Genomic DNA, 25,566 nt, shown 5'->3' with positions numbered 1-25,566 from the left:
CCAGTGAAGTCTAGATGTGATAATGACAGGTATAGAAACAGTGACATTTTTATTCTTTATCCTAATGCCAGGAGTATCCATAATAAAGGAAATGAATTGGTGGTGGTGTTGATAGCATCAGCCAGACCAAAAATTATTTGGGATCTTTGAGATGTAGTTGATAGAAGATTATATACTAATGGGAATAGAAGTAGCAGGGTATAGCATTTTTCAAAAACATAGGAAAGGAAAATAGAGTGGTGGAGTACTGCTTATGATAAGAGATAACTTATTTACTCTCATAATGGAGGATTTGGAGGCTAGTGGCACTAATGATTTGGAAACATTTGGCATGAGGTAGAGGTGGACAAGACAGGATATTCAGTGGGATGTTGCTACAAGCCAGGAAGGACAGAGGATGAGGAGCAGGAGATGGTTAGGCAGTTCAGCGTGGCAAGTGCAAGAAGAATGATGGTTATGGGAGATTTTAATTACAGCAACATCAATTGGGAAGAGGAAACTGCATGTAGTAATAAGAGAATGGAATTCCTAGAATTCTTGAGGGACAAATGTCTTATGCAACATGTAGTAGAGGGAACACAAGGTTTAAGAGTTTTGATTTGGTCATAGCATCAGAAGAGCTGATTATAACTGAGGATGGCATCTATGTCCATGGTTGGAGAGATTGACCATGCAGTTTTGACTTGGAAAATGAATAGACATGCAGGAGTATCAAAGAAAAAAGGAATGTATCTGAAATTATAAGGCAGGTGATTATAATAGTCTTAGATAGCAACTTGGGACAGTTCCATGGAAGGAGGATTGGAAGGGAGAGATATCATTAGTGCTTGTGAAATTATGAAGAAATATTTATTAGCAGCAAGAGTAAGCTGTATACGAGGAGTGAAGAAGAAGACATAATTTGGTTTAAAGTGGTTGACACGTTAAAAAGAGACTAAGGAAGGCTATAAGGAGAGGCATTTAGGGTAGATGCATGAAGAATACAAGATTCAGGCCAGAGGAGAGTGACTAGTATGGTATGGAAGGAAGGCAAAACTGGAATATGAGAAGAGATTGACTCTGAGATCCAAAGAAAATCTTGTATTCTTTAATGTGGCCAGTAGGAGGAGAAAATGTGGAAGAACGACATTGTTGAATAAAAATGGGAATAGAGTAACTGATGTAAAGGACATAGTGGAGTGGTTTGATGAACACTTTATTGGGTATTTCATCCTGGAGAAGTAGGTTTTAATACTAGAGGGATAGTGCAAGTTTGAGTTTTAGAAATGCAAGAGGAGAGTGTGTTTCAAATACCGAGTACTCTGAATGTCAATAAAGCATCAGGACTGGACATTTCACCACGGGCTTTGAGAGAATGTGCTAAAGAACTGACAGCTCTGTTGAACTAGCTTTTTAATGAAAGTCTGGCCATGGGAAAGGTACCTAAGGAGTGGAAGGAGTGAAAATAATTGGATATATGTCCTGGATGGTTGTATAACACTGCTGTAGTACACAGGATTCAGAGCAGTCGTCACCTTGTATCAATGTGGTTAGGGGATAATGTACTGGGGGGGGTATCTAAGTTGCATTTCTGCAAGAAAGGAGTCTAAACCTCCACCAAAGTATATCAAGACACTGTGCTGGAACCTGTAGTACAGCTGCTGCTGAACACCAAACTGCTTCATGGTAGACAGTGGACCGTCCAATAGAACTCAGTCCCTGCACACAAGGCAAGAACCACACAACAGCAGTTGGAGTCAAATGTGCCCAACCACATATCACCATCTGACTGGCAGTCTGGAAGTCCTGATCCGAATCCAAAATGTGCTGAAACTGTGAATGATTTACTAATAGATTAAAGGTTTATGCACTGTTCAAGTTGTAACAGTATTTGCTGAAACTGTGAATGATTTACTGATAGATTAAGCACTGTTCAAGTTGTAACAGTATTTATGGTTGGACTAGGTATAACTTAATGTTAACTGCATTTATTTTCTGCAATGGTTATAAAGTTTGGCCAGTTCGGCTGAAAAAAAAAAAAATCCAAAAAAATTAATAAACATGACAGGGGGATAAACTGTTATGTTTATCTAATTTTTTTGGAAGTTTTTATTTATTTATTTTGGTCAAATATTACTATATAAATTTGGAAAACTGCCAAGGTTAAATGAAACATTCAATTTGTAGAAATAGAGGTTCATCAACTGACCTGTAATAACATATAAAGAATCCCTGAAAGTCCATGGGCAGCTCCTAAATATGACTTTTCATGCCATTCATACATTAGAGGGCAATGAAGTTTTAACTTTGAGGATAAATTCTGACCTGACTGGAGTACAGAAGAAACAACCTGACAAACAAAATTACTATTAAAATTTCATGAAAGATATGGAGTTTTATTATAATTATGCATCATACACAGTTTGAGCCATGTGTGTGGTTCTGGATAGGCAGGCTTATTAAATAACCATCCAGTGCCACAGTCCAGAAGAGATTACTAGTTCTTCCAGATAAACAATTACAGTGTAATTGAGGAGTTAGAAGTATTTCTTATACAATACATTTATCAAATTAGAAGGTTATTATTAAAATATCTGGTAGCTACATTATATAAACAAAATTTTTCATTATAGCAATCAAACAGAATTAACTAGCCCTGTTTTTTTGGATGGTACACAGCAGTACTACATACTGGCACCTTTATTAACAATGTCATGTGATATATGGATGTAGTACATTTAGAAATTTGTAATATTCAGTAAATTTTACACACTTACCTCTTATGCAAATAAGTTCAGTTATTTAATTATTACAATAGAATGATTACATTTTTCACTATACATTACATATCTTCAATATTATATTAGATATCTCAATTTTAGATTCAATATTATTATTATCATTATCGTTTCACTGAATCAGTGACTCATTGCAGGAAGTTTGTACTAACCATTATTCACACATACCTATCATACTACTGTTTGAACATTCCTCATCAATCCTAGATGGCCTGTGGTTTCACTTTTCCTACCATGTGCTAAAAATGGTTTTCTGTATCAATCCTATAATATTCCTTTTAATATATTATATGTTTCCATCATACCCTTTTTTTTCTACCTGTCAATTAGTCTCTGTGTCAATTAGGCGACTTGTATATAGAGAGTAACCACTCCACATTAATTGCCGTAGTATCCCATAATGTAAAGCACACATCCTTTTGGCTGTGTTCAATGCTATGCATTATGGGAAGGGCTACTATCCAGACCAGTTTCACCCTTTATTGAGGTCTCATCAGTGGGGACCACACCCAGAAGAGATAACAAGGTTGAAGTAATTCCTAAGTCATATATTTTCCATATACAAGTGGAGAAAAGGTTAACACATTATTATTATTAAATTATTCTAGATTAGAGCTGGTTGTTGAAAGTTTTTCACTTGGTAAACTTGATAATTTCTCAGCATCTATAATTTATTTTATTTACCATAATTTATAATATGACTTCTGATTTACTTCAACCTTGGTATTATTTCTCGGTCTGGTCTTTCACTGATGAGACCTCGATGAAACTGGATTGTAACTGGTCTGGGTAGTGGCCCTTTTCATAATGCATAACATTATACAGACCAAAAAGGAGGTGTGCTTTACATTATTGGATAGGATACTAAGGCAATTAACGAGAAATTATTAGTCTTTTTATAAAAGTAGCCTAGTTGTGATGATACTTCACACACAAACTTTATTTGCTTAGACTTGGATAAAGGATTAAACAGGAATATCAACTCTTGGCATCTCTAATTTAATTTATAACCAAGCGAAAAAATTTTCAAAAATTCATATCGAATGCCTCTAGATTATCTCCACTTTCTCCACAGTCCCATCCAAGTAACCATATGTGCATGCATTAGTCAATACGTTAGCTTCTTAGCACCTTATAAAGAGGAATACCCTTTATATATATATCTTTTCACTGCTTATTGATATGTTCTTGAACATCCAAGTAATGTGATGTGCTATTTTTTCCCATTTTTGTGATATGTCCTCTAAACTAGCTGAACTGTTGATGTCTTTTAAAACGTTAGCATCAGGTTCATCAGTTTTGTTGTCCATTGCAATACCAATACTTTGCTTGAAAGCCAGAAATGAATTCCTTTGGCTTGGATTTTAGCTCTATTCAACAGCTAAGACCCAATTTACCTTTGATCCAATTTCTTCCAGCATAGGAGTAATATTATCAGGACTGCAGAAAGACCCAACACTTCTTATTTTTGAGGATACAGCTTCAGAATGGTTATAGTTCAGACTAGCTATTAAATAGCATATAGGATTGGACTGAACCTGATGCTAACATTTTAGAAGGAATCTACAGTTCAGCTAGTTTAGAGGACATTTACAATAGTGGTGAAAAATAGCACATCACATCTTGGATGTTGAACAACATAACAAGCAGGGATCATTGATATTCCTCTTTTATAAGGTGCTGAGAAGGATTCAGGTGTGTGTATATATAGGGGGACTGGTTGCTGCAGACCACTAGACTTCACTGAAGTTTGGCATACTTTATATAATGGCTACCAGAACTGTGATTTTCCATTAATGTTTTAGAGATCTGTGGATCAGCTCTTAATACTGAATTCATGGAATATATCTTGAGAAGAATGTCTTCAGTCTGTTAATTTTGGTCTAAGTTAGTAATAGATGTTATTGCATATCTTGATAATTTTGGGTGAGTGTGGAGCAATTTTTAACAGACTGTGAATTCATAAGAATGTGTCTTTGAGATAAGATGAGTTAATTTAATGGAATAAGACAAAAACGTAAGTAACTGGTATGCTAATATTTCAATAGTAATTTTAATTAGCATCATCAGAATAAGACTTAACTATATATAAGCCATCAGAAAAAAGTGTGAAATTAAATCTCTGACCTCAGTGAATTTAATATGTTCTAAATTTAAACGTTTACTCTTATTTAATATTTATCTAAGAAAGAAATGTCGAAAATCAATCATGCTTTTGCCACCCTGGTTGGCCGAGTGGCTAGCCTACCCATTCTCCAACCAACAGGTCACAGGTTAGAATCCCGCTATGGCCATGGATGTTGGTGATTTTTTTAGGTGGGATATAAATTTCATCGTCCAGTGTGAGATCACCGTACCACTTACTGGATGCCTGAAGTAGCTCGAAAAAGTTCTGCATTTGGTCTCTAGAGCAGGATTTCCAGACTCTATACAAAAATAAATAATAATAAAAAAAAAATTACAAAAAATATATAAAATTGATAAAATATGGAAAATAAAATTCTTATCCCACCCACAGTAGAAATGGGTGAGAAACATTAAAAAAAAAACTTAAACTCCCTGTTCACAATCACTTCCAAATTCCTGGTCTCATCAAAATTTCCTGTAGTCCAGTTTGATTAATTTAGTACACAGCATGTAATTTTGCCATCGTGTTAAACAGACAGTTGTTATTCTTTGCCCATATATAATACTGTCAGTCTATTTAAGTTATCCTGCAGGATGCCTATCATCATTATCTTCACTGACTATCACTCTTCTCAGCTTTGTGTCATCTGTGAACAATTGAATATTTCCCTTAAATAATTCCCATTTCATTCATGTGCAAATTAAACAGCATCAGCATAAGTATAGAGACCTATGGTACACCGATAGTTACCCATCTTCTCTTATATTCAATGCCTCCATATACTACTTTGTGATATTTTTGTCCATCAGCCAACATCATCAATATCATCAACAATTTCCTGATATGTACCCTCAAAAGACGTTCAAGATCCTATGACAGCACTACACGATTAAATTTACATTATTATTAATCTCCTATCTACAATTTTCCTTTGTTACCCAGAGTAGAATGGGGTGTAATAGGTGTCAAGGAGAGATGGTACCTCTCCACTTGGATGGTCGCACATAATTGTGGTTCAGACTTGGATTGGTTCTCCCTGGACACCCAACTCTCACTTTATGGCTCAAAGAAGCTATTGTAAACTGGTAGCGGCCACACTCCGATAAACTCAGTCAACCCACAGGCTAAACTAACTGAGGGTAGCCAGATATAGTGATCTCAAGCAGTGACTGTATTTGATGAATCAGCTGCAAACATCATCTGTACTCCATATTAGGAGCGGCTGAATTCAGGTCAAGGAGTGGTGGTTGATACAACGAAACTTAACCACTGAAACTGAAAGAACTCAAACCAACCTAAAGATGAATGCCAAATAGACCATTAAACAAGGGTCATGCTGACTATTAGGGAACAAAGATACTGAAGGCAAAAAATATGTTATTAGAACAAAACATCGCCTAACAGACAGGAAAAACATAACAAGCATAGGATCATGAAACATAAGAACTCTTCACTTGGAAATACTATTGCATTAATTAGACAACTACAGATGGAAAATGCTTGGACTCTGCAAAACCAGATGGACTGGAAAAGGAGATTTTCACCACGGACACTACAAAATTTTAACTTCAGGCAGGGAAGACAACAAACACCAAGCAAGAGTATCACTTGTATTAAAACCAGAGGCTCAAAACTCTCTATTGTCTTACAATCTTATTTCACCTAAGATAATTAAAGCAAGATTTAAAACATCAATTGGATCACTGACTATTATTTAAATATACCCACCAACTTCAACATCATCAGAAGAAGATATTGAGGAGTTCTATGCTGATCTGCAAAAAGCAGTACAGGAGACATCAAGTCAAGACTTTCTAATTGTAATGGGGAACTTAAATGCAAAAGTAAGCAAAGACTGGGATATCTGGCCAAGAGTAATCGGACAGTTTGGGTATGGAGAAAGTAATGAACATGGTTAAAGACTGCTAAACTTCTGTTCAAATAATAGATTAACAATAACCAACACTCTCTTTAAACAAACAAAACCCCAAAGAAAATGGCCATGGATATCACCAGATGGACAAATCAAAAACATGATTGACTATATTATTGTAAACCAAAGATGAAAATCAAGTATCCTAAATTGCAGATCTTTTGCTGCAGACTGGGGATCAAACCATAAACTACTATCAGCAACTTAAGAATAAAGTTTAAATCAGAAAGCATTTTTAGAGTCGAAAGGAGACTGAATGTAAATAAACTACAAGACAATAATATTCTAGGAAAATATCACCTAAAACTAGATAAAAACCTGAAGGAACTACCAAAACAGAATATAAACATCGAAGAACATTTGTACAAATTAAAGGAAATAATATTAAAGTTTATTTTGCACTTGGTTAGACTATAATAAATTCAATTTAATCCAAGTGTGAGCAAACAAAGTTTGTGCCTGAAAATATCTTCGGAACTATAGCAAGGTGGTGCAACTGTTTGCAACTCGGAGCAAAAGTGGACCAAGCTCTCATCACTCCTTGTCTCAGTATCTTCCACCATGCAAAGCACGTTCTTGCAGACATGTATAATGCTATGCATTGAGGGAAGGGCCACTACCCAGACCGGTTTCAACTTTTATTGAGGTCTCGTCAGTGGGAGGTGGACCCAGAGGTGGTGACACTAAGGTAGAAGAAATAGAGAGGTCATATTTACATATATGTTTGTTTGCTCACACTTGAATAAAGGATTAAACTAAATTTATTATAGTCTAACCAAGTGCAAAATAAACTTCCAACATCTTTCTCTAAATCCAGAGTAATTTAATAATAAGGTGGTACACTGGCTGGCAACTCATATAGGTAAATATGACCTCTCTATTGCTTCTGCCTTAGTGTCACCACCTCTGGGTCTACCTCCCACTGATGAGACCTCAATAAAGGTCGAAACTGGTCTGGGTAGTAGCCCTTCCCTCAATGCATAGCATTATACATGTCTGCAAGGACATGTGCTTTGCATGGTGGGAAATACCGAGACAAGGAGTGATGAGAGAGCTTGGTCCACCTTTGCTCTGAGTTTGCCAACAGTTGCATCACCTTGCTACAGTCCTGAAGATATTTTCAGGTGCAAACTTTGTTTGCTCACACTTGGATAAAGGATTAAACTAAATTTATTATTGAAATAATATTAAAATTGGCAGAAAATACAATAGGTTACACAGAAAGAGAAAATAAGAAGGATTGGATCTTGAATGAAGTAAAATGGTTAAGGAAAAGCATGAAATTAAAATAAACTATAACAGAAATGAATATAATAGATTAAACAGAGAAATTAGAAAACTAGTTTAAAGAAACAAAAATAACAGGTTTAACCACGCTACCGGCCAAGACGTCTATAGACGTTCACTTTATCATGGATGCGAAGTGCTTATTAAAATTGTAATACCATTGTTATAACAATGAAATATATGATGGATACGAAGCGTATGCGGATGCGTATTTGATCCACAACGGCCGGTAAGGTGGTTAAAGAAAAACATAAAATGGCAGAGAATCCATCAAAGGAAAATGACCTCCATGGATTATATAAACAAAAAGATGAAATTAGACAACAAAAATGATAATGATCAAAAACAAAGAGGGACAATTAATTGAAAGTAAAACAAAAAGAATGGCCAGATGGAAAAAAATACTTTAGAAATTTATATAATAAAAACAGCTCTCAGGATATCATTATTCCAGCCACTGAAATGAAGAGGAATCAAATATCTTTACCAAAGAAATAATAGCACACAGCATAGATTGGTCAACTGGATTCAGGATTGCCTGTCCAATAGGTATCAGAGTGTTGTGTATGGTGGAGCAATATCAAAGAGGCAGAAGGTTACAGGTGGGGTTCCAGAGAGCTCAGTACTGGGACCTATATTGTTTAACTATTATATCAATGACATTGTCTGTGGATTGCAAGAGGATATTCGGTTGTTTGGAGATTATGCAAAGCTGAGAAGGGTTATTAGTAATAGTGAAGATGTGGTAGCCCTGCAAGAGAATTTGAATAAGCTAGACAGATGGGCAAATGAATGGGGGTTTCCGTTTAATGCAGCAAAATGTAACGGCTTGAGGTATGGGGCACATCGATGAGACGCTGCATACTCTACGGGAGGAGTTAAATTGCAGGAAGTAGGAGAGACAAGAGATCTGGGTTTGATGATTGATAGAAACCTGAAATTTAGGGGACATATTGCAAAGATAGTGAAGGTAACGCAGAGGATTGCTGCAATAATGAGAAGGACACTGACCTGCAGAGATAAAATGATTATCATTCTGTTGTATAAGACTCTGATCAGACCACACTTAAACTATTGTTTCAGATCTGGTCTCCAGGATTTGAAGGGGATAAATTAACTGTGGAAAGGGGTACAAAGGCGAATAACAAAGATGGTGTCGGGACTGTACAATGTTAGTTATGAGGATCGGCTGAGGGAGTGTGGACTGCAGAGATTGGTGGGTAGAAGAAGAAGGGGTGATATGATTGAGACTTTTAAACTGTTGAGAGGTGGTTACAGGGTTGACACTTGGGAATACTTTCGCTTGGTTGAACAGCGGGAAGGAGTCATGACAAGGGGCCATCCCTGGAAGTTATGAAAGGAAACTGTGAGAAGGAGGGTGAGGAGTGGATTCTTTGCATGGAGGGTGGTTGAACCATGGAATGTATGGACTGATGGAGTGGTGAGAGCGAGAACGGTCAATGCATTTAAGGATTGATATGATAGACTTTATGTTTCCTAGGAGGGACCTCCCTTGATTAGTCTTGATAGACCTGTATTTCTTAGAAAGGACCTCCCACAATGAGTCTTTTGACTCCATGGAGGCCTGAATAATAATAATAATAATAAAACTAGTTGATATTGATAAACTAATACCAACATTTCAAAATTTTTTTCAAAGGAAATAGGATTTCTAAGATTTCAAAATTCTTAAGTAAGCTGAATCATAATCAGTGATGATTAATAATTTATAAATGAATAATGATGATGAATAGGTGCAAAAATTATTCTCAATGAAAGTATTGTCAGTCCTGTTCCATAAAATGTAAAACATTCACAAATGCGTGTGTAGAGGCTTAAGTGTTGTGAGGACATCATGTTTGAGGTTTAATGGATTTTTTACAACACTCAAAAAGAATTAAAATAGAATTTAATACTTCCTATATTTCGTCCTAGTCACTAGGACATCTACGGGGATTACAAAAACAATTAATGTAACATATGCACAAATAACAAACAATACTAAGCCCAACCACGTGGGTGACACTAAAGTCCTATCTAGGTAGAGCGCCCTCTAAGGGCAGTAGTAGGTGGCCTGGAATGTAAGGTGGGAACTCTGGTGATGAGTGTTTCCCAAATCTTCGGAAGCTTAATGCAACCATATTTATTGAGATTTGGTTGGTTTTTGAGAGCTGCTGCTGTTTCTAAGAAAAGTCTCTCTTTCTTGAATTTGCTGTGGTGGAGCATGGTGGTTTTCTTCCATGATACTCTGTGGGTGGTGTCCAAAACATGGTCAGCCAAGCCTGAATGGCCATAGTTGTGTTTGAAGATGTAACTAGACGGATGGATGCTGATCTGCCTGTCTGTCCAAAGTACGCCAGCTTACAGGAACAGGGTACTTTGTAAACTCCAGGCAGAGAGAGAGGAGGGAGCTGATCTTTCGTAGAACGGATAAGGGTAGCCAGTTTGCGGTGGGGCTTATATGCTGTGTGTAGATTGTACTGTTTTAGTATCTTGGCTATTTTTTCAGATGTGCCACGGATGTAGGATATGGTGATGGCAGTTTTAAAATCTTGTTGACGAGAAGGAAGGGGAATGGGGGAGGAGTTGATTATTTTTTTGATACTGTGATCGCTGTAGCCATTGGAGAGGAAAGTGCTGTGTATGTGGTTAAGCTCATTAGTGAGGGCGGTTCCACTGGAACAAAGATTGTGGGCTCTCTTGGTAAGCGTTTTAATAATGCCATATTGTTGAGAGGGGTGGTAGTGGGAGAGTTTGTGAATGTATCTGCCTGTGTGTGTGGGTTTTCTGTATACGGTGAAGGTAAGTGTATCATTAGGCAGGCGTGTGACTAAGGTGTCTAGGAAGGGTAAACAATTGTTCTTTTCCTTTTCCATAGTGAACTGGATTCTTGGATGTAGACTATTGAGATGACTGAGGAAGGAGTCTAACGTGTCTGGGCCATGAGGCCAAATAGAGAACACATCATCTACATATCTTAGCCAGATAGAAGGTTTGAGTGGGGCTGAGTCTATGGCTCGTTTTTCGAAATCTTCCATATAGAAATTGGCAAGGGGGGGGTGAGAGGGGGGAACCCATGGCAGTTCCCTCTATCTGCTTGTAGATTTTGTTGTTCCAAGAGAAATATCCAGAGTTAATGGCAAAGGAAAAGAGATCTAAGATGTCAGGGAAAAACGTTTTCTAAGAGAGATAAGGTGTCAATTAAGGGAATATTGGTAAACAAAGAGGAGATATCAAAGCTTACCAATATGTCTGTCTTCTTCAAGGTTAAATTTTCTGTGAGGGCTTTAAAGTGGGTCGAGTTTTTTATATAGGAAGGGGACCTTCTGGTGAGGGGGATCAGAGAGTTGGCCAGCTGTTTAGATAGTCTATAGCAAGGTGCATTGGTAGCATCTACTATAGGTCTGAGTGGGGAATTGGGTTCCTGTAAGCTGGCGTACTTTGGACAGACAGGCAGATCAGCATTCATCCGTCTAGAGGAACACAAGTCTTACATCTTCAAACACAACTATGGCCATTCAGGCTTGGCTGACCATGTTTTGGACACCACCCACAGAGTATCATGGAAGAAAACCACCATGCTCCACCACAGCAAATTCAAGAAAGAGAGACTTTTCTTAGAAACAGCAGCAGCTCTCAAAAACCAACCAAATCTCAATAAATATGGTTGCATTAAGCTTCCGAAGATTTGGGAAACACTCATCACCAGAGTTCCCACCTTACATTCCAGGCCACCTACTACTGACTTTAGAGGGCACTCTACCTAGATAGGACTTTAGTGTCACCCACGTGGTTGGGCTTAGTATTGTTTGTTATTTGTGCATATGTTACATTAATTGTTTTTGTAATCCCCGTAGATGTCCTAGTGACTAGGACGAAATATAGGAAGTATTAAATTCTATTTTAATTCTTTTTGAGTGTTGTAAAAAATCCATTAAGCCTCCAACATGATGTTCACAAATGAGTGTGAACAAGTTTATGGCAGAAATCATGAAAATATATTATACAGTAATTAGAATAGGTAGATTGATATGGTATGAAGTGTCTTAGACGACAGAAATATAAGGTCTGATAATATTGGAGTCTTGACAAGTTACAGACTGATCTGGAGGAAAATTGTAGATAGGAAGTTAGTAATGATGTAAATTTTTCATGTAGTACTATCATATCCTGTATACCCCTTGAGGGTACAAGGCAGGAATTTGATGATGATATGAGTAATTAGAATTATGTGTCATTTGGATTTTTTTTATTAATGCTGAACATTAATTTAGTGATTGACATTTCTCAAGAATTTATTGCAATCTAGATTAAATTCTGGGGCATAGTAATACCAGTCTTCAAGAAGGGAGACCAGAAGGATTGCAGTAACCATCGTGGCATCTCTCTGCTCAGCCTGCCTGGGAAAGTGTAGGCTAAGTGCTTGGAAAGACGGTGGAGGAGCATAGTTGAGTCAAAGTTCCAGGAGGAACAATGTGGCTTTCGTCCTGGTAGAAGCACAATTGACCAAATCTTCACTTTAAAGCAAGTCTTTGAGAAATCTTGGGAATATGCCAAGAATGTCTACACATGTTTTGTGGACTTGGAGAAGGCATATGACTGGGTTTCTTGGGATAAGCTTTGGCAAGTAGTACAGGAGTATGGAGTGGATGGCCAACTATTAGCTGCCATCAAGTCCCTGTATGAATGCCCAGAGTTTTGTGTCAGGGTAAACAGCAAAAAGTCTGAACCTTTCACAGTCTCCGTTGCCTCCGCCAAGGGTTTGTTTTGTCACCCCTCCTTTTCATAATATTTATGGACTTGATTGATAGGCACAGCCGAGGCAGTGAGTGTGTCAGAATTGGAAGATGTAGCATTGGATGTCTGCTTTTTGCAGATGACCTAGTTCTGCTTAGCTCTTCCACATATGACCTCCAGCAGACCCTGGATAGGTTTGTAGCTGTTTGTGCAGACGCTGGAATGAAGATCAGTGTGTGGCCAAAACTGAAACATTTGTGGTCTCAAGACAACCATCCCAGTGCACTCTACATGTAAGTGGAGTCCCAATGAGGCAGGTGAGAAGTTTAAATACCTTGGATCCATGTTCACGAATGATGGAAAATGGGATGTAGAGCTAGATACTCGAATTGGCTTAGCAAGCTCAATATTGCTGGAGCTTGGCCGTTCGGTAGTATTGAAGTGGGAGTTAAGCCAGAAGGCAAAGCTGGCTGTCTTCAATACAGTCTATGTCCCCATCCTCACCTATGGTCATAAGAGTTGGGTAATGACCAAAAGAATGTAGACAAGAATCCAAGTGGCTGAAATGAGGTTCCTTTGAGGGGTTGCGGGGCTGACAAAACTCGACAGGGTCAGAAGCTCTGCAATTCGGGAAACCCTCAATACTCAACTGCTGCTTCTCCGTGTTGAGAGATCACAGTTACGTTGGTACGGGAACCTGGTCAGAATGCCACAAGACAGGCTCCCTCAGCAGGCCCTCTTTGCTAACCCAGAGGGTGGAAGGCCAAGGACTCGCTGGAGAGATTATATCCAAAACCTTGGGTGGAGACGTTTGGGAATCCCACCAGAACACCTGAGCTTGGTGGCAGAGGATCGTGACCATTTTAAGTTCCTCTCAGCTGTTGCCCCCCCACAACCCAATTAGGAAAGGTGGGCCTTGAAGATGTATGTATGTATGTAGATTGAATTTGGTTGTTTGCAGATTGTCCAAAGTTTGGGATATGGTTCCACATATAAGACTTTGGTCAGTCTAGATTCATTAATGTTTGCACAGATTTGGTCATCTGTTTTTGTTTTCAAAATGAGGTTCCTTTGAGGGGTTGCGGGGCTGACAAGACTCGACGGAGTCAGAAGCTCTGCAATTCGGGAAACCCTCAATACTCAACTGCTGCTTCTCCGTGTTGAGAGAAGATTAAAGTGGGGTCTCTGGATAGAATTGAGAATTTCCTGAGAAGATTAAAGTGGGGTCTCTGAATAGAATTGATAAAATGTCTTGTGCAGTCTTGTGGATAGGAGGAGGAGGAGGGATATGATATGATTGAAGTATGGATTAGTAAAAGACTGTTACCAGATTGATGTGGAGGTGTTTTTATCATAGAAGGGAATCAGACAATAAGTAACCATTCTTGGGGGATATGAATAGTACAGTGAGGAGCAGATTCTTTGCATGAAATGGTGCATTGTCTGAGAGTGTGGTGAATATGAAAACAGTAAATGAATTTAAGGCACGGTTTGGTGATCTTTGTGTGAGACAATGAGGATTTTTTTTGCAACAAGTTTTTTTTATTCTGTGGAGGATATTCCATATTAATAATCCAAAGTGACTATCATTAAATTGCAGTTGATTTTGAAGAATTGTCTTAAACTATTCATTGTCCTCATATAAATTGAAGGACCATAGAAACATTCATTTCTCCTATTTCAAATTCAAGTTAACTCCATACGTTAAAAAAAAAAATCATGATAGTCAAATAATATCTGACTTTTTCATTATGTTTGTTGTAATAATGTCTGAGTGTTGTCACATGATATGAAACAGAAATGACAGTGGAAAAATTGCTCACCATTAAAGTTTAATGCTCATTTTAAGATCAATGTAAAAGGACACATACACTTTCCCTAGTTCATTTTGGTTTACGATATTATCGGTGCCTACACTATCCTTACATTTCAAATTTGAGATAAAAGTAAAAAGAAAAGAAAGGCATAAAAGCAATTAACTGTATTTTAATATATGCCTGATAATGAATTTAAATGGTCTATATAAGTGTAAAGGTAGTTGTGGGCCTAAGGGAATACTGCACTTTGTGGGTACTAATGCAGAAGCACAGAGTGCAGTATCCCCATGACCTTTGGAATGTCAAATATGAGGAAAGACTGAGGAGGTGCAATTTACAGAGTCTAGTGCATAGAAGGAAGAGGTGAGATATAATATAGACCTACAAGTTAGTAAGGGGTTGTTATAGGATCAATGTTGAAGAAGTTCTACAGAAAACAGGGAGAACAGAGGTCATCCCTGAAAACTGTATAAAGAGGGTGTGAGCAGGGGAGTGAGAAGCAGGTTTTTTGTATGTAGAGTTGTGAATGATTGGAATGCCTTGCCTGAGAGTGTGGCGTCTGCAGAGAATTTGAGTGTGTTTAAAGCAGTGGTCTCCAAAGTGTGGTACGCGTATCCCCCTGGGGTATGTGAGTCGATACGTGGGGGTAAGTCAAAAAAAGTTTTATATTGTCAGGAAAAAATTAAGTAATCAAGTAAAGATAAAGAATATTACTTTCTTTCTTGATGAAAGAAAGTAATTATTAAATATCTAGTAATTATTAAATGTCTATATTAGATATATTAAACATATATCTAATATAGACAAAGACGTTATAAAGATCCTGTAAACTTAAATTTGCGAGTAGCACGCATTGGGCGACTTTGCACACATAATCATCCGTAGCAAAGCTGTCATGTTTTTTAAAACTAGGGAGTAAGTCTCTTACTTCTTATCATTGCCATTGTTTGTAGAGCATCCTAGTGTTGACAAGCCCAACTAGAGAAGGATAACTGCTTAGTTATCCTGCTATCTACAGATGACACCACGGTTGTATAAATTATTTGACTATATGTAGTAAGTTTAACGATTTTTTAGTATTATTGTTTCTGTGCAATTCCAACGCCTTTTTGTGCTTACTTTTATGTTTACACTAGAAATAGTGAATTAATATTATCAAAATTGCTTATGTTTTTTAAAAGTGTTTGATATTATCAACAGTAAATGAATTAAATTTAAATTTTACAAATTAACCCTCACAAAATGGATAAATGGTTAAAACCATTTCCTCTAAAGAAACTCTCTCGATCAATTGGGGGTATGCGCTATTTATTTTTTCTGTCTTGGGAGTACGCGATCAAAATAGTTTGGAGACCACTGGTTTAAAGTGCGGTATGATTAGCTGTGTGTATGATAAAAGGACCTCCTAGATGAGTCTGACTCCATGGGGTCTTGGGTAATAATAATAATAAAAAAAAACTAAAAAAGCATTCAGTATTGATCAAATACATATGGAATTTTTAAATGCAGGAAAGGAAAAACTTTTGGAACCACTAAAAACATTATTTGAAAGGATCTACAAAAATGAAGCAATACCTTACTGATTGGACCAATTCAGTTATAACTCCTATATACAAAAAAAGGAGACAAAACAGAATGCAATAATTACAGAAGCATTAGCCTCCTCAGTATTCCAAGTAAGATTTTTAGTAAAGTACTCCAAAAACAAATTAAGCCTTATATAGAACTAGCATTAGGAGAAGAACAAGCAGGTTTCAGACAAGGACAGAGCACAACTGACCAATTATACATCTTAAGGCAGCTAATAGAAGAGCCACTAGAGTACAACCAAAGTTGCTATATAAATTTCATAGACTTCATCAGGCATTTGATTCAATCTGTAGAAGAGAACTATGGGAAACCATGAAAGAATTTAGAAACCTCAACAAAACTATAAGAATAATAAACAATCTGTATGAGAAATCTGAAAGTGCAGTACAAGTGAAGGACACCTTAACCAATTGGTTCCACATACAGAGAGTGGTGTAACACAGGGATGCAATCTTTTACCAGACCTGTTCAATTTTACATTGGAAGAAGCAACTAGAAAGGCCTTAAACAAAGAAGACTCTGGAATCAAAATATATGGGAAAGATATAACAAATTTGCAGATGACATTGCATTACTAGCAAGCATGGAAGAAGATCTACAATGAATTTCTGATAAAATAAAGGAAAAATGTATAAAATTTAGATTAAACCTAAATATAGACAAAATAAAAATTATGCAAATAGGAAAAAGAAATACCAATTTGAAAATGAAATTGATAGTAAGAATCTAGAGCAGGTAGAAAACTTCACCTACCTCAGAGGAGTAATTGAGTACAACAGTGAAATTACAAAAGATAAACAGACAAATCAGTCAAGCATCCCAAACTTTTGGACAGCTAAATAAAATATGGAAGTCAAGCGACAACAAACAAGTAACAAAAGTAAGAATCTATGAGACAGTGGTCCTCCCAATACTTCTCTATGAAAGTGAATGCTGGAATCTCAAAAAAGCTGAAGAGAAAAAATTATTAACTACTGAAATGGATGGGCTAAGAAGATTACTTGGAGTATCTCTGCTGGATAGACTAAGAAATGAAGACATAAGGAAACGACTAAAACAAGAAATAACAATAATAGACAAAATCCAAGAAAAAGACTATGATGTTTGCCCACGTAACCAGAATGGAAACAATGGAAGGTAAAAGATCCAAACGTCAGCCCAGAATTAGATGGACAGACAAAATACAAGAAGACCTGAAAACCAAATCACAACAAGCAACACCAAACTGGACAGAACTGTTCGGACTCCCTAAGGACAGACAGAAGTGGAAAGAGTTCATTCGGTCTCATCATCATCATCCATATAGATGATGGAAGAGAGAGAAGAAGAAAATCCACAGTTTTCCTCCAAATTAGTCTATTACTTGTCAGCACTCCAATATTATCATATCTAACATTTCATGCGTCTAAGGTACTTCTGATCAATTCACCTAGACCTTGGTCTTCTGCTGGGTCTCTTTCCTGCCATCTTGGCATCAAACACCTATTTAGCTAACCTTTTCTCCATTCTATTTAAGTGGCCATACCACATTAGGTTAGCACTGCTTACATTTCTGAATGCTAACAATGTCAAGTTCCTTTCTAATATCTTCATTTTTAATATGATCCTGCCATCAATGCAATCTGTTCAGGCTCCTAATTTTTTTTCAGAACCCTCGTATCTGTGATCCTTAGTCTTTGATCAAATGCTTTATTTCTAACCCAAATCTGAGATCCATAACTTAAAACTAGTTTGGACACAGTCTTTTATACTGCTAGTTTGGTTTCTTGTTTTGTCTAATTTCTTTCTTCAGAAAAATGTCAATAGATTTCTTCTTTCCTAACATCTCCCCCACTCCAGCATCCTTACAGGAAGAGATATGCAATAGGTTCTCCTAGCTTTTCTGTACATGATCAATATGAAAAAAATAAATAAATTTCATATAAATTTATTCAGCTTTTGCAAAAAAAAAAAAGAAGAAAAGAAAAAAAAGGAGATAACATTTGTTGTCAAACTACTGACCTATCGTCCTCACCTCAACTTACTCCAAAATAATGACATCAACATTCAGTTTCTGAACTATCTAGAGGTCTAGGTAGTGGACCACCCATACGGATTCTGCCATACTGGTGGTATGCAGAATCCATACCTATGGCTTACCTCAAGTGACTGTCAATCTTTGAGCTTCTCCACCAATGCAGGATGCCTCAGTGCTATGCTCTATTGCCAACCTTCTTTCTCCTATAAATAAGTGACCTACTCTCAAACTCAATAATTCTATCCACAGTTTTTTTTTACAACAGTACACTTCACTTCATTCATCCTATTCATTTGACAAATCATATGGTGCTCAGACATCCCAAGCTTCAAAGATATTCTTTTTCTCACAAGAGGAATCTCAGCTCACCTACCCTTTCCTCAATAACATATCTCCTGATAGGGTCAGATCTCACCTTTACCTCCAGCCTTTCCTGGCATAAATACAACGCAAAAGCAGCTTCCTCAGCCTGTAAAAATGAGGCTTTTCAGCTGTGAATACTACTTTTCACCCATCCATCTACTAAATTGCACACCTCTCTAACTTGCCCATTCTTAGTACATTGTTCCTATGTCTCTGGGAAGGTGCATCTAAAATCTCCCTAAATATTCTTGATGCAATCCAGAGCAGTATGATTTGTCTGAGAGAATCACTTTCACAGAATCAATTTTGGCTCTGTCTTTTCTATAGGTGCTTCCAAGGACATTTCACCATGAAGTGTTCTCCGACAACTACAACCTCCAATTCTTCAAGAAAAATGGCAATAGATTTCTTCTTTCCTAACATCTCCCCAACTCCTGCATTCACACAGACAGAGATAATATGCAACAGGTTCTTCTAGCTTTTCTGCACATGATCAATATGGAAAAAATAACTAAAATAAAATAACTATTCGGTTACCTGTATTGAATAAGATATCTAGTCCTAATGGTGTATTTAATGCTACAAAATTTAGAGAGAGAAAAGTTAGTTGTCAAGCTGTTGTCCTCAGTTCTCTCAACAATAATTAAGAAATCATTATGAGTCAATTCTTTATCATTTGGAGTCTTAGCAATATGGCTTAAGTTGCTTATATGGCTCTTGATCACCAACAGATCTCCTAGGCAAGAATGTCCATGTTTAGACACAAACCATGGAAAGGATCATAGAAATTCAGGTGGTTGATTGAGATATTCAGGGTTTTTAATTTTTAGATATTTAGTTTTCTTCTAGATCACTGTCATGGAAATGCAATTCCCTTTTTTTAAAGATTTTTTTAACTAATAGTACTCTAGGGCACTGTAATTTTGCTCATGCTCCTTCTCCTATACATAAATGATCTTCTCTCACCAACCCCAAATCCTATTCATAATTTTCCTAATAAATAGTGTGCTTCATCTCTTTTCTTCATTTGATGAACCTTGTAATGGTCAAATATTTCAGACTTCAATCAAAATCTTCAGTAATCACTTCCTTAAATGCTTACCTGGATCAAGTGGGATGGGGACAACTCAATTAATATCCATCACGTATCTAACTAATATCTAATTTCTTTTCTGCTAATGATTCTTATACTGATAGACCAATTTTTAATTCTGCTAAAAATGTTGTTCAGTGCCTGACTTTTCACTAACTATCCTGAATCTTGGACAAAAACAGTAGTGTTCTTGAATAACCAGCAGGCATTTTTAATTATGTTGTAACATCATAATGTATGTGTAATTTTAAGCTAATGAAGATAACTTAGAATATAAATTGGCTGGATAAGTCCAGCCCATCTTCATTTGTTCAGCATCTAAGTGTATAAGAGGCAGCCCAGCAGAATGGTGAATGAAACAGAAGCTCCATTTGGGTTCCCACATTTCTTATAAGCTATGTTGAAATCTCCTGTTAGATATCTTGCTTTACTTTATTATTAACGCAATCCTAATATTTTGATCTTACATCAGTCATAATTGCGAGTTGGTATCTTTATGTTCACTAGAGTTCCATTAACATATATTCAGAGCATGCTAGGTATGCACTATACATCCAGGAAATTCATGAAGAAATAATTTTTGAGCAGTTATGAATTTTAAATAAACAGTCATGAACTGTTATGAATATCAAGACATTCATAGTGTGACTAAATCAGATAAGATAAGCATTGTTATTGAAGAACACATGGACTAGTCATATACAAAGTGAAAGAAAAGTGGTTCTCTATGCTGAGTCCACAATGAGGGATCAACATACATTTAAAAAGAGTAAAGGTGAGTGGAGACCAAGCAGCACACTAACTGAAATATATTAGGGCAGCATTTCTCAACCTTTCTAAGCCCAAGGACCAGTAAAATGCCTAAAACAATTCTACGGAATACTAAGTTATGTAAATTTTTTAAAAACCTATGTGGAGATTACCAACATTTGGGAAAAACTGTGCCATTTATAACATAATAATTCTAAAAGCATGTTTTGAATACATATGGAAACATAATTAAATTGGAAGTAAATGATTAAATGTTTACCATCATTGAACAAAGTTTAAATTTAACTGGTAATTAGTTTACGGAATTAACAATGCATATAAAGTATATTAATTAAAGGTAACTTTAATGAATAACTTCTATATTTCGGCAACATCACGTTGCCATCTTCAGGAACATAAAGATATGGTATGTGCACGCAGGCACTAACAAAAGCAAATGAGGAAGAAAGCAAGAAACTAATATTGTTCCTAAAGTCCTAATGGTACCCTCTGGTGGGCTAATTTTGTCTTGGCAGTTGGGCTGAAGTTCTCATAATGTAAGTCTCCCAAATTTGGGGTAGTTTCATGAACCCAAATTTGTTGAGGTTAGGAACGTTTTTTAGAGCTGCTGATGATTCCTTGAATAATCTTTCGTATTTAAATTTGCTGCGGTGTATTATTTTTGTTTTCTTCCAATGAATTCTATGGTAGGTATCTAAGGCATGGTCTGCTGGCCCAGAGCAGCTGTACTGGTGAAACCAGATGTAGTCTTGGTGTTCTGAAATTCTGATATTTGTTGTTCTGCCTGTTTGGCCAAAGTAGGACAATTTGCAGCTGCAAGGGACCTGGTATACACCAGGTAGATCTAAGGGAAGTGGTTGGTCTTTGGTAGAGCGGATAAGGGATGCCAACTTTTTATATGGTCTGTAACAGGAAGTAAGGTCATATTTTTTGAGGATATTGGTTATTTTCTCAGAGGTGCCCTGGATGTAGGGGATGGTGATAGATTTGGTGTAATCTTTCTTGTGGAGGGGGGGGATTGTGGTTTACTGGTTTTAGTATTTTTGGGGGTTATAGCCATTGGCTAAGAAAGTGTTGAGGATGTGGTTTAGTTCAGTAGTTAGGGCCTTGTCATCTGAGCAGATTAATTATGCCCTGGTTATATAGTGTTTTTATAACCCCATATTGTTGTGAGGGGGGGGGATTGCTGGTGAATGTATCTGACAGTATGGGTGGGTTTTTCTGTAAACAGAGAAAACCAAAGATCCATCAAGCTGGCGAGTGATTAAAGTGTCTAGGAAGGGGAGGGTGTTGTTTTCCTCTTTTTCTAAGGTGAACTGGACTCTGGGGTGTTGGTTGTTTAAGTGTGTTAGGAAAGAGTGGAGTGTGTCTGAGCCATGTGGCCAAATAGCAAACACATCATCCATGTAACGAATATAGAAGTTATTCAATAAAGTTACCTTTAATTAATATACTTTATATGCGTTGTTAATTCCGTAAACTAATTACCAGTTATGTATGACAAACGTATAAGCCGTGTTACTAGAAAAAGTTTAAATTTTTATTAAACAAATATATAATATGATATAATTATGTTACTACTTACTTTTAACAAGATGGTTGAGCTTCTTGGTCCTTGAAGAGTTGATGGATATCGGCTCAATATTGGTCAACTTCAGTCGAAGATCGGTACACACACTAAGATGATTTTTGTATTTTGTTTTTATTTGAAGGAGTGATAGAAATCCTTTCGCATAAAGATAGGTTGTAGAAAACTGCATAATGATTTTCAATGCTTCTTCAGATAATTAGGGAAATTCACTTCTCACTGAAGGCGAGATCCAGAATCAAGCCAAACCAAGATCACGGAAGTGCATTTTAAGCCCACTGTCACTTGAAAGCTCAATTAACTGTTCTTTTTTCAATAACAAAGGTTATTCCCATGACTGTAAGCCTGAAATGGATCGCAAACCCACAGAAATTTCTTATACAAGTTATTCAGAAAATATGTTTCAAATTCTCTTTCAGAGTTTTGAGGTGGTTACAATCTCTTTCCAGAAACTCAGAATCAATAAAAATATCATTTTCCACTAAAAAGGATTCCAATGTTGGAAAAGGTGCAAATTGTGTCTTTTACATAACCAATCCATAACATCAGTTTTTTCTCAAATGTCTTTATTTTGTCGTAGGCATCAAGAAGAGTTGAAGAATTTCCCTGAAGGGAGAGATTTAGATCATTTAATTTAAAAAAAAAATGTCTGAAAGATAGGATAGTGTTGATAAGCATGCTTTGTCAACAAGGAGTGATGATACAAAATCAGAATTACATTCATTTACAAACAATAAAACTTCATTCCTTAGTTGAAATAACCTTGTTATTACTTTGACCCTGGAAAGCTAAAGAAAAAGTGATATATATATTCCCTGCCCATTTTCATTAAAGAGTACTGAAAATAACCTTTATTTAATGGTCATGCCTTAATAAAATTAACTAGCTTTACAGTGTTGCATAGCACAGTTTTAAATTCTGGTAGCATTCCTTTGGAGGTTAACACTTATGTATGAAACAATACCCAATTCATATCCGAGCTACTTACATGACCTTAGAAACAACCCCACTATGCCTGCCTGTAAGGGCACGAGCTCCATCCAAACAGAAGCCCATACAGTGATCGCGCAGTACTCACTTAGGAAGCAACTAAGTTTATGAATGTTCTATTTAGAAAAGGTTACATGCTAAACTACAAAATAAGAAATTATGACCAACTGAGGAGTATACTGAGTTCAGCAGAATGGTATCGGTTGTTGGATGGGAAGAATATGGAAAGTATTTTAAAAATACTTAAATGATGCAATATCAGAATGTGTCTCAAGAGTTTGAAGAATAAATAAGGTAGGAGTCAAATGGATGTGTAATCTTATTAAGCAAGAGATTCGTAAGAAACAGATGATGTGGAAGGAATACTATCTGCATAAGGATGATGTCCATTATGAAAATTATAAGTAGCAGGCCAGAAGATTCACAACTGTTATACAGAAAGCTAAGTCTGAGTAGGAAAAGAAACTGGCTCTACAAGCTAAAGACAACCCACAAGAATGCTATTGAAGTGCTGCAAGTAAAAGAAAGAATGAATATGAAAGAATACCTCTTCTGAATAAAGATTGCATGGTGTGATGGTGACAGATGCAGAAGAAGTTGTTCAACTAATGAGTGCACATTTTGCTAAAAGCTATCAAACTGGTGTATGTGACTTTGAGTTCACTGCTACCTCTGCTGAAGAAACTCAGGTGTATGAAGAGAAGGTATTAGAGTGTAGTGAATATGAATATGAAAGTGTGGTGAGCAAGACTCGATGTGTATTATCTGTCTTTTTGGTGTTCAGCCATGCATATTTCTCCAGATCTTCCTGTCTGTCCTACGTTGCAAATCCCGCAAGAGCAATGGATTTTGTAGACTCCTGATTTTTTAAGAGGATGATGAGGTGGTGTTAGTGAACAAAAAACGGGTCTTGCTTTGCATACCAGTTCCACTGGACACGATGTACCCTGGCAAAAAACATCGATGTCATACATAGAAAACAACTGCCACATAAGAAAATTTAAAGAAGCTACTAATATGCTGAAAAACCCAACCCAATGCAATAAGAATCAAGGTTTAATTCTCCATCAAGTGTAGTCAGCTCTAATAAAAAATCTACCTCAATCTGAGCTCGGACTGTATGAACGAGAACACGTGACAACATCCAGTATTGTTCAACGTCAATAACGTTTTATATCTGCATTTTGTTATTTGAGTTTATGAATAGCCAGACGGTTATGATTTGTATTTATTAATTTCTCTTGTTTAAACTTTAAGTTATACTATTTACCCCTGAAGATGTAAATCCTATGATTTATGAAACTTGTCGGGAACTATTATTTCAGTATGTTATATAACTGAATAATAAAAAATGTGGTGTAATCACCAAAATATGTCTTTAGATATCCAATGTCATGTTATATTGGTGGGATTATGCTAGAAGAAATTGATCAGGCTAGGGATCTTTTAGTAGATAGCAAGTTGGAGTTCAGGGGCCATGTTGCAAAGATTGCAAATACAACTCAAAAGGTAATTGTAATGTTAAAACGAACTTTAACATGTAAAGATAAGGATGTTATTTTGCCTCTTTACAAGGCCTTGATAAGCCCCGACTTGGGCTGGCTTACGTTCTGATTCTGATACAGTGGAGAGAGTGCAAAGGAGTGTTAAAAATGATATTAGAATTGTAGAATACTGATTATGAAGTGATATGATTGTGATATACAAATTTCTGAAAAGGTCATACACAATTTTAGTTGATGGAATTTTTCATTTTATAGAGGGTGGGGAAAAGACAAGAGGGCATCCTTGGAAGCTGAGAATGGATTCCCCTAAGAAGGGGGGGATGAGGGCCAGATTTTTCTCTCAAAGGGTGGTGCGTGATTGGAATGGATTGCCATTAGATGTGGTACGTGCAAGCAGTGTGAATGAATTCAAGAATAAGTATGATAGCTGGTGCGTGTAGTATGTAGCCTCCCTCGATGAGTCCCTGACTCTCTGGAGGTCTCTCTTAATAATAAAGCTAGAGAGCAGCATGATCTCACATAATTATGTGATCTGAATTAATTACATAAATTAGAACAAAACAGTATAAATGGTGGCCAATAATAGCTGAAATTACAAAAACCTGGTATGAATGCAAATTTAAAGAAGCCTGTGAAATTTTGATCAACCATTCTAATCTTAACAATAACGGTGGTCTAAAAATCCAAAGAATTAGAATTTGGATGGCACACATTCAGCCCACTTAAGTTCAAGTTTTCCAGGAAACTCTAACCTTAGGTGCTAAGCAATAATGGCATGATCATGGATCATTAATAAATAAATAATAATAAATGGTCATGTATCATTAATAAAACGTATGTATTTTTCTTCATGTCTCAGAGACTAATAAACACATTAAAATGCAAGTAGTTAACATATTTGTTTCGACAATGGTGGTTACGCAGGGTTAAACTTAGCCATAGAATTAACAAAAGCTAATAAATTGACCAG

General features: G+C 36.6%; 1 protein-coding gene across 4 annotated transcripts in view; it reads right to left on the bottom strand.

Moving 5' to 3' along the window:
- The window catches only part of LOC150105243 (lanC-like protein 2), a 309,805-nt gene that overhangs the window by 149,776 nt on the left and 134,463 nt on the right, over positions 1–25,566 (bottom strand). For 3 of the 4 annotated variants that reach the window (XM_090394013.1, XM_090394010.1, XM_090394011.1), the window contains one exon: positions 2,189–2,329. The exons of the other annotated variant lie outside the window; for it this stretch is intronic. In XM_090394013.1, coding sequence (XP_090250139.1) covers positions 2,189–2,329 — 141 coding nt within the window. The remainder of the gene's footprint in view (positions 1–2,188; positions 2,330–25,566) is intronic. 4 annotated transcript variants of the gene reach the window in all.

This window comes from Typopeltis vanoorti, chromosome 6 (genome assembly GCF_054136105.1).
Source record: "Typopeltis vanoorti isolate ZY-2024b chromosome 6, IOZ_Tvanoo_1.0, whole genome shotgun sequence".
NCBI lineage: Eukaryota > Metazoa > Arthropoda > Arachnida > Uropygi > Thelyphonidae > Typopeltis > Typopeltis vanoorti.
Note: the sequence above shows the minus strand (reverse complement) of the source record. Positions and strands in the feature narration are given on the sequence as shown.